We start from the raw sequence: 10424 nt of genomic DNA, 5'->3' as shown, positions 1-10424 counted from the left end.
GCCAGGGGAACGGGGGGCTCCTTCCCTGCTGAGAGGAAGGAAGGATGGACTGGGCTGTGCTCTGCTACAGGCTTCCCCTGGTGTTTCATGTGCTGCTGGCTAGGTAATAACACACGAGGACTCCACGACAGTAAAGCTAAACTGACTCGGTATTTATTGTGACAACTGCATACCAGTGCCGTAATACTGCAGCCTGTTCGGTCTCCCATTTCTGCAGATGAGCTGGCTCCAGCATCTTGCTGGTGCAACTGCTGTTTCGTGGGGACTTGCTTTCACCCTCATTCATCCACACCCTTCCTGTGCTCCCCCCAGGTCCCATGCCAGTGCTATGGTTTTCCTTTCAACAGTTTTTATCCTTGTACCCTGTGACATTTGCTGGTTTTGTGTTGCTCGCATGCCTCCTTTCCTAAAGCCAGCGTATGGCTGGAGGTGCTTCTAAATCCCCCTGGTCCCGGCCTTTGCCCAGTTGGTTTAAGGAGTAGGGAGCAGGCATCCCCTGCCATCCCACGGTTGTCTTTGGTTTGTCTCCACCACTACCCCGGGTAACCTCTGTCCCGCTGCAGCCTCTGCCACTGTGTCGTGGGGCTATTTGGCGGCTGGACCAGACTGGCTCACCTGTGCAAAAGTGCCTCTGCCTGTGGCTGACCAGCCCACTCCTTCCCGTGTCCCTGGGAGGGTGTATGCCAAGGAGGGACCCCTTCCTCTCTTTTCCTGCAGCCGTGGGCAGCAAAGCCATTCTTTTCCCCGTTCCCCTTGCGCTGTTGCTACATCTGCCTTTTGTGTTGTCTGCGAGACAGGCACTGGGCCCTGGCGCCTGCCTTCTCCATCACCCCATCTCCATCTCCTCCTGGCGTCCTGCAGCTGCAGTGTGTACGCCGGTCTCTACTAGAGGCTGTCCTGGTTCGGAGCCTTTTTCTGTACAGGGCCGGTCTGCCACACTTGACATCGAGAGGTATTTGTCTAGGGTCAGATCTGCTGCTCCCAGCAGTCTTGTGGGTGAATTATATGCCCCACGAACACATGACCCATTTCTAAGGGATTGCCACAGTTATACGTGGGGGCTGTAATTCCCAGCCCTGTTATACACATATCCATCTCCCCATCTGTGTTTTGGTTCTGGGTAAAAGAACTTCCTCCTGTCTGTCTCCTCCTCTGTGGGCAAAGCACTCACCAAACACCGTCGTCATCTTTTCCCCCAATGAAATAGCAAAAAAATTGTCTCTGCATTCTTACCTTGATCCCCCGGAGTCATTTCCTTTATCCCTTACACCCAATTCTATAAACTTGCTCATTTTTGCTTCCCTGGTTGTGCAAAGGTTTTTGTCTGGAAATCCAGTGTTCCCAGGGGCCTGAGTCTTTTCCGTGTTGCAGTGCCATTTGTCTCTGCTGAATTGGTGACGGCTGAGTTGCTAGGTGCTGAGTTGCTTTCCTAGCACTCACTCTCTTCTTGGCTGTAGGCCTCATACAACCCGAGTGCTGCCAACATGCCCAATGTCCCCCTTGCTTGGTAATAACATGAGAGGGCTCTGAGCTTGCACAAAAAAGCTGGCTCTTTATTAAGAGAACTACTTGGAGAAGTGCTTCAAAGGCAGGTAGCGTTCTCGCTGTGTCACACACAGTCACTTCTTGGTGTCTCTGTAACAACCGGCGGGTTCCCTGAGGGTTGGGTTGGGAGCTGTAGGCGATGATTTTGGGGGCGATACCAGGAAACTCCATGCACTGGGGAACTGTGCAACAGCTCTGAGTACATGATGCTCCTCATGGCTGCAAGGAGCAGCAGCGAAGACAGCGCACTTAAATAAGGATCCTGGTTGCTGCAGTCTGAAAAGCGCCCCTTTATGAACGTGCAGAGCTCAGTGCATGAAACCTCCTCCAGGACTCTCCCCCCGGCCAGCTGCACTTCCCTCCAAGCTCTGTCTGAAAAGTGCCCGATCCTCATTCTTTAAACACATTGCATTTTCAGACGTGACTAACCTAGCAAAACGGTGATTTTTGGTGCTGTTTCGTGCTGTGTATCGAAACAACGTATAACGTGTACAAGCGCCCAGGGCTGGGTCGCCAGGGTAGGAGATGAAGGAGCGACATGGATCCGTTATGGCACCATCCCCAGTCCCCTTTTCTGCCTTCTCCCACAGCTGGTTTGGGAAGGAGTGGAGATGCCCAGGAGCGCCTGAGACCATTCTGGATAAAAAGAGAGGAGTCCGGGGAGAGGGAGAGGGCAGAGACCAACTCAAGGCTGGCTCTGCTTCCTCCCTCGTGCCTCCTAGCTGCTGACCCCTTCTCCCCAAGCTGCTGTCAGCATCTCCTGGCAGCTCCTCAGAGACATCTCAGCTCTGGAGTGAAACGGAGAGAGGAGCTGGGGGTCCAGAGCTGCTGAAGGAGGATCTTCTCCCCCTCAGCACCAGCCACGGCTGCTTCTCCCTTTCCTGTGTGCGTTCGTTCACCGCCTGTCCCAGCCCCAGCTCCGAGCGGGCTGCCAAAGAACAGCTCTGGCCCAGAGAGCGTGGTCTCCTTCCCTCGTCCCTGATGCTCTCCGGGTGAGCAGAAGCAGGTTACCTGTAGCCCCTCCGTCTTGAGGCACGCTCGGTAGCTGCCCCCAGTGCTTGTCTAGTGGTAAAGGCCACTCATGGTTTCGTCAGGAGTGCTGCGATATTTGCCGTTCCCCGACTGCAGGAGCACCTCAGCTCGTGCTGAAATACAAGACAGTTTCTGGCTCTCTTGGTTGCAGAGGAAAGCCTAAAATTGGGACCTGAGCATGGTCCCAGAGGCTTGGAAACCAGACAGCAGGGGCAGAGAGACAGCTGCTTCAATCCCAGGAGCTTTAAGCTATTCCAGGTAGTTTCAGGGAGTGGGTTGATGATTTTGGGAGGTGTAGGTTCAGCCACACTGCTTGGGCTCCTACCTCTGGGAGTGCTGGCCTCCGACTTTGTTTCCTCAGGGCCGGCTGTGATTGCCAGTACTCACCTTCCTCTTCAGGACACGGAGAGGCTGATGCTGTTTTGCTCCTACAGATGATCCTACAAAGCCAGGCTCTTCCCTCCCAGCCCCGAGAGCAGGGCACTCTCTGTCCCCAGCCAGAGCTGGCAGGAGGACAGTGCTTGTCCCCTGGGTCTGTGCCTTCTCTCCAAGGCACTGGAGCTGATCCCCAAATGTTTAATGAGGGGCAGCGAAGTCAGAGCCAATTTGTCACTGCCTGCGACTCCCATCTATCTGGCGGGTAGGATGGGAACACAGTGCACAACAGATTTTCATTGAGCGGGGATTGTAATCGTTTAGAATTTAATGTTGTAAAGAAATGTTAATTACCTGTGGCAATGAGTCGCATGTATTTGAGATGTAGTCAAGGGGAAAATCGTGCTAAATTACCACTGTTTATGCATATTCCACATCAAGTGCAACAACGCGGGGTGAGCCGAGGCCTGATTAGCTGTGGCTGGTGTGAGCACACGATGGTGTCTGGACCGGGGACATGTCAGACATTGGGCCTTATCCATCGAAGCAGGTTTTCACGGGCCCAAAGCAGCTGGAGCAGCCCGGGGAGTCTTGGACCAGACCTGTGCGGGAGCTAGAGGGCTCCAGTGTCAGGGCCGGGGTCCGAGTCCAAACTCGAGCCTGTCCCAATGCTTTGCCAGGCATGTGGGAAAATGCTGGTGACAGGCTGTGCTAGGTTTGAACCTAGGGTGCCAGATGGTATAAATTTTGCTGTGTTTCATATTTCCCCCAGGTGTAGAGGGATGTCTTCCTGCCATGGGAGATCACAGAGCGGGGTGGGGAGCTGTGCGTGTTAGGACCGGCAAGTCTTATTCTCACTCCTCTGTCTCTGGGCCTAGCAGGCCCCTGACATCAAGAGGGACAAGCATTTAACAAGCCAGGAGAGAACTGGCCGTGGAGAGAGGTCTTCCAGAACTGAACAGACAGGAAGAAAGAGGGCTCTGCCACCCTTACCCTGACCCCCACAGGAAGCAATGGGGATGAGATCCCAAAACCCCCTTGGAGGATTCAGCCAAGGAACAGGTCCAGAGCAAATGTTTCTTGCTCTGTTCAGTCCAGTTGCATGTTTCCATCTGCCAGGAGAGCTCTTTCCGGAGTCACCTAGGACAGGATGGGATTTATTACTTACTTCGCTGTATTTAAATCCCACTGGCCTGTGCGCCAGGGGTGCAAACAGCCATGTACAAACCCCACCTGCCAAATAAATGACCAACAGTCCCCACTTCTCCACCTGGGCTCCCTTTCTGGAATGATAATGGCTCCTACAGGACTCGATTCCTCCTGCCTTGCCCTCAAAGCCTGGGTGCACAGGCAGGCCTAGCAACATTTCCTGGTATCCACGGTCTGGGTTGGACTTCAGCCTGGTTCATGTACTGAGGAAATCTGCCATGGGAGGGCACAGGCCGCGCCAGCAGTCACTGGGGCCATGACCTTGCATTGAATGCCAAATTCCTATGCAGTCTTAGGGTTTGAGGAGCTGATGCGCCCCAGATCTTGGCTGTGGCGGTCCATCAGCATCCCCACCCAGCTTTGCCTCAGTACTGCTTGTGCCCCCAGTGAGGCCTGTGGTCTGCTCACCTCCTAGGACAGCAAGCTGCAAATCTCGAACAAACATCTCAGAGTATTTATCAGAAGCAAAGGTCAGCTGCTGTTACAGCCCCTCACTGGGAAAACCGTGTCACCAATCGCACGCATGCACACGCACACGTGTGGAGCATGCACAGCTTAACGCACATAGGAAAATTCCAGCTCCAAGCATTTCTGGCTGGCCCTCAAAGCATACCCGCACCCCAAAATGCCATATTGTTTAGGTAGGTCCCCAGTTATGATGCGTGCACATCGTGGTTCCTCCCACGTGACTCCTATTGCTGTGAGTGGAGCCAGTGGCACTTGGGATCCTCTCTCCCCACCCTTCTCTATCTCATCAGCTCCAGGCTCTTCGTCGCAGCCCCCCGGAGCTGACAGTCTTCTATCAATAAACAGAAAGTGTGGGAAGGGCTCTGCCAAGCCATCTGTAGCTTGGCCCATTTGTTTCCCTCCCTCTCCATCCTCTGGGGACAGAATAACATCTGCTAATAAGCTGGCAGGATAGCAGAAATGATAGATGAACCTGTCAAGGAAACGATAGCCAAGAATGAGCTGCTCTGCAGTGTCCAAGTTGGTGTTTGGGGGTAGCGCTCTGCATATGGCAGCAATTTGGGGAGAAGGAGAAGCTTCTTTCAGAGTCTCTGGATGTGGAGCAGGAGCTTGAGGCTGGACTCTGTCTCCCCTCATTTCTCCTGCAGAAGCATCCCAGACAGGCGTGTGCAGGAGCGAAGGGCATAGCTGGGTGACAAGGAGTAGAAAGGACACCGGGCTCAGCTCTGGGAGCTGGTTTCATGGACTCTTTCATTTACTGGTCAGTCAATGAAGCAGCAAGTGCTGGAAATCAGCAATGGACGGAAAGGGAAACACGTCCCATTTCTGGGCACCCGTGGGTACCAGGGCCATATGCCAGCAGCCAGAACTGGGCAGCATTCCCAGGAGACAGTTCTTCTAAGGATAATGATGGCATCAGGGAGTGTTTCTAGTGACGACCTCATCCCTGGCTGGGTTTGACATTGAAAACCAAGTGGCACCAAAGCCTTGCCTCTCCCACTGGACTCCAAGAGCTCCATAATCACAAGAAATGGGTCAGGGAGACCGACATGGAAATAAGCCACGTGGATGTCAGCAGCTAGGATGAAATTTGGGTTATAGGAGGTCCCAACAGCAGTAGGTGGCAGTAGTCAGTGCTAGGTGCTCTCCAGGCTTTGCACCTCCAGTAGCTCAAGTGTTGATGTCTGATCCATGCACGTGGCTACTGGATAGTCAGACCCAGAGAAACACTGTGACTCCTACCTACTATACTGCATCCGCTTGGTTTAAGTTGGGAGTCTGTGTTTACTATTGTATGGTGAATATCGAGCCAAGTGTACAGGCCTATAACAAGTGGGAGCATCTACTGTGTGTCCTCGAGGGCCTTATGGCAGCAGGGAGAGGCACTGTTGCCATTAAAAAAAGGATAATGGAGAATTTGCTCCTGTGCGAGCTTGGCAAAGCTCAGGAAACCCTGTGTGGGGGATTGCCAGCCAGTGACACGTGTGCACAGAAAGGGCATCCAGCACAGCTGCCTGCCAAGCGGACAGCTTTCACAGCCCACCAGTGGAAAAGATTGGGTCCTGGAGGGCCCTGTGCTTGCAGCCATGAATGGAGAAGTGGTTTGTTTTTCATAGGGTGTAAACAGAGGCCATTGCAGCACAGCTGGGCTGTGGCCCAGCCTGAACTGTACGGCCACCGGCTGTGTTCTCAAGTGGAAGGGAGAGGCCTGGGGCACGTGTCCTTTTTCCCCCGTGTTGTGAATTCAGTGCTGGCAGAAGCTGCAGGGTTTGCAGCTCCTGCAAAGAAAAACCTCTTTAGCCACAAAGGGGCACAGCCCAGGCAAAGCTTACCCCAGCTTCCCCTGCTGCAACGCCCCTCTGCCATGCGCGAGTCCTCTCTGTGGTCAACAGTTAGCGCTCCTGCCCATTCACTTTGGGGACTTTCAACAAGGGGGCCACAATGACGTGGGAGGCATCTGCTTTTGTGACAGCCAAGTTGTCGTCTGCTCATCTGTGAGCCAAACTAAACTACGTCCGAGCAGTTTTACTTTAACGCACCAGAAGGACTGTTAAAGCAGCTGGAAAACCCGCTCGTGCAAACAGTCACACCTGTGCAGTGCAAGAAAGGGCAAAAAACGTGGCATGTACAAAGGCCCATGGCGACTGTCTGGGGCTGGTGACTTTCCAAAGATCCTTCTCTGCTTTTCCCCTGTGCTCAGTTAGGCCATAAAAAACCCTCGTCTCATAGCTCCCTAGCCTCTTCCACAACTGGCATCGCTGTGCCCCAGGCTGCACTCATGTTGCCTGGATGAAAGCGATGGGACAAGGCGCAGGGCAGGGCAGACCCACATGCAGAAGGTCCAAAATGGATAAGTCAGACAGAAAGTTATAGCCAAAGAATAATTATGGCAGGAAATCATTTTTCATTAAAAAAAATAAATAAACATCATGGAAAAATTCCATATTTTGTAAGGAAAAAATCAGGAAGCCTGGTCCCTCAACAAGTCCATTCAAAATGTTAGATTTTGGTTAAAGGAAAAAAAAAATCAAACTTGCAGAAGTTTCTGACCCCTCACATAAAAACTGGTTTATAAAATCATGATGTTTTTACTAAAAAAACCCAACTTCAAACAACTTTCACGAACAAGGTTTTTAAACCTGGTACCACTACTTAAACCTGATATTTCTTTTTACTGGCAATGGGTTAAGAAACACCAAAACAAAGTCACCAGGATTTTGACAAGTAAAATCCACCCCAATTTTGCTCAATTTACCATCAAAACCAGTGTTTTGGGTGGGCCAGAGGAGACGGTGATGTGAGGCGCTCTGTCTGCTCCCAGCTTCATCCCATAACCCACAACTTCCAGGCACGAGATCAGTTGTGGCCCCCCTGGCTCCTAGCCCTGGTGCTTTGGCATCATTCAGAAGACGGTCAGTACTTAGCCTGAGGCTTCACAAACCATGAAGCAAGTGACCCCCGAGGCATTTTTGGGGTGCCATGGTGTATGCCGTTCACTTCTGAGGGGACCAGGAGCTATTTGCAGCTGCCTCTCTCTGTCCTGGAGGTTTCCAGGCAGTCCTGGCCCTTGGCGTGGGGGGAGCGGGCTGAGCGACGCTCTGTCGAGAGTGATGAAGACCTCTCATTCACTGGAAACCTGAGGCCAGTTCAAAAGCCGTGGAGGGGCTGAGCCCCAAATCCCTTGTGCTACAGGCACATTGCAGCATGCACGGGAGATGAATGGAGTCCCTGAGGCAGACCCAGCAAAGAGCCGGCCCTTGCCAGGGAGCCAGGGCCAGGCTATTGAGCTCGGTGATCAAAGGGCACTGGTAATGCTAGCAGTGGGGGGCTGGGAAGAGAAGGACCAAAGCCTTGAAACTGGAAACAGAACCCACTCATCTCCATTTTCCAGGCCCTTCCTGTCCTCTCCACAGCCTCCCCAGCATCTGTCCGATGCTGTCGAGCTAAACCTCCGCTCTGCCAGTGACACCACCACTTTGGGTTTACATTTTCCAGCCAGCACTTCCATGCGTTCCCCCTCATATATCCTACACACATGTCCATGCCTCCTAGCCCTCCAGATCCTGTTTCAGGCCCTTCTTTGCCAAGGTACCTCTGCAAAACAGCCCTGGCCAGACAGCCAGAGCTGTAGACACAGTCCACCCTCTGAGCAGGGCTTTCTCGTTGTCACCTCCTGTTTTCCTCTCTTTCTGAACCCACCTGATGCCTCTAGTCTTGGAGTCCTATAAGCTCCTTTTGTTCCTCACTCTGCTGATTTTTCCTTTCAATTATTATTTACTCATTTTGCAATAGTGCCTCAGAGCCTTGCTCATAGACCAGGTCCCTGTTGTCGGAGCAATGTCTTGGACAGCGAGGGCTTGGGGAGAGCGGCTGTTTTAGTGCTGGCCCAGCAGGGCTCTTACCATGCAACCGACCCAGATTTCTTTATTAAACTAAAGCATTCCTGTTCTTGAGACCTCCACTGCCAGCCGCTTCCTGACGAGATCTCCAAGCCCTGACATGCGATTCCAAGCCTCAGCCCAAGTGCTTTGGGAAGGGCCAGTGCAAGGGACTCTGCTCCTGGTCACAGGTCAGCAGCCCAGCAGCCTCTCTGTCCTGCCTACAGCATCTTACCAGGGACAGGGGACGGATTATGTTGCTGGGAAGGAAGCTGCGCTGATGCAGGACATGGGCAGTGCCCTGGAGGTGATGTGGCCCAGAGGCTTCCAGGGATTTTTCATTACGTAGCGGAGGGAAGCCTTATCTTGTCCTTGAGCATCTTCCCCAAGGAACAGCTGTGGGGACTGCTATCCCCATGCCCTTCACCTGGAAGTGGCTGGACCCTGCCCTGCCCATGTCGGGTCTGAAAGGTCTCTTTACTGCCCATGCTAACTAGAAGACGAAAAGAGGCTGGAAAGCCAGAGGCACCTGCAGCAGGAGGTCTACAGCCACTTTGCCCTTGCCACGCTATGCCGCGAGGGCAAATCTATAGCGGGCCGGGACTGACAACATGGACACGAAGGCCGGACAGGGGCTGTGATGCATGGGCCACCTTCCCCGCAGACTCCAGCCCCCAAGGCACAGTGGAGGGAGGAAGAGGACTGGCGCAGCAGACTTTTCTGCCGGCCACTTCCGAATGCAAGCGGGGTCGCGGCCTGGTGAACGCAACAGGGAGCAACGCGGTGGCAGAAGGATCGGGCAGCCTTTGAAGAGCGTCCAGGCAGAGGAAGGAGAGGAGGGAGCTGTGTTTCCCATGCCATGAAGGGAACAATAACCACCTTCTTGCCGTGAAACAGGAAACTCTCCAAAGAGGCGGCGAGCAGCAGCGGGGCCTGGGCAGAGAAAGTGCTGAAAGGGCCGATGACAACTCGCCAGCCAGCAGCAGAAGTTTCCCGTTCCCAACCTGCTACCTTTGATCTGCCTCACTGGGGACGCGCGCGGGGAAGTCTCGGCGGTGTTTCTACAGACGCCCTGTGTTGGAGCCCAGCTGCTCGTGCTTGGAGGCACAGGGTGGGCTGGGGCTGGAGCGCTACCAAAAAAAGCCTCAGAGGGTTTATAGGGCATTGCGCGGACATGGCCCTGCACGCCTGGTGGATGTGACCCGTCTCCTCCTTTTTACAAAGAACTTCTTAGTTCTCTATTCAATTTCTGTCCATTTCTTTATGCAATTCCATATTTCTTTTTTCCAAAGGAGTGTGCATAAATCCCAATTTGTTTCACACAGCTACCTGCTATCGGCCTCTTCCAGAAGGGGAAGGCTCTTGTTTTCATGCTCTTGCTTAGGAAAAGTAGGGCCTGCGACTGCAAGGGTGCTGGGAGTCTGCACTGCCTCCTGGGTGGTGACTTGTTCAGCCCTGAATATCACAAGCTTCATCTTGAGTTAAAACTGGGCAAAAACAACAGAGGAAGTGTCCGGTGGAGGGTTGGTCATTGGCATCGCTGTCTGTCCCTTGCTTTCCCTCCTTCCTACCAGCCCAAAGTGCTTTGCAAACCTGGATGCAGTTAATCAGAGAATCATAGAAAATGAGGGTTGGAAGGGACCTCAGGAGGTCACATCTAGTCCAACCCTAACTACATGATCCCAGCCAGGGCTTGGTTTAGCAGGGTCTTAAAAACCTTCAAGGATGGAGACTCCACCGCCTCTCTGGGTAACCTGTTCTGGTGTTAATCTTTGGCAAACCAGAGAGCAGGGACACGTTCATCACCCGCTTGTGCACGGGGGATGAGGCTGGAGCCCTCCGTCTATTAGGCAGCAGCTTCCCTCCTGCATTGCCCTCAAGCCTTTTTTTCCAGTGACTATAAATATAGTCAAAAGG

The 10424-nt window shown here is 53.2% G+C and overlaps 1 protein-coding gene across 1 annotated transcript in view; it reads right to left on the bottom strand.

Annotated features, from left to right (window-relative positions):
* Positions 1–1464, bottom strand: part of LOC109293578 (ephrin type-A receptor 8-like) — a 25375-nt gene extending 23911 nt beyond the window's left edge. Inside the window, exon 1 of the mRNA XM_019511583.1 lies at positions 1441–1464. Within this exon, the coding sequence (XP_019367128.1) occupies positions 1441–1464 (24 nt within the window). The remainder of the gene's footprint in view (positions 1–1440) is intronic.
* Positions 1465–10424: the final 8960 nt, after the last annotated feature.

This window comes from Gavialis gangeticus, unplaced genomic scaffold, assembly GCF_001723915.1.
Source record: "Gavialis gangeticus isolate Ggan-Ray unplaced genomic scaffold, GavGan_comp1, whole genome shotgun sequence".
Classification (NCBI taxonomy): domain Eukaryota; kingdom Metazoa; phylum Chordata; order Crocodylia; family Gavialidae; genus Gavialis; species Gavialis gangeticus.
Note: the sequence above shows the minus strand (reverse complement) of the source record. Positions and strands in the feature narration are given on the sequence as shown.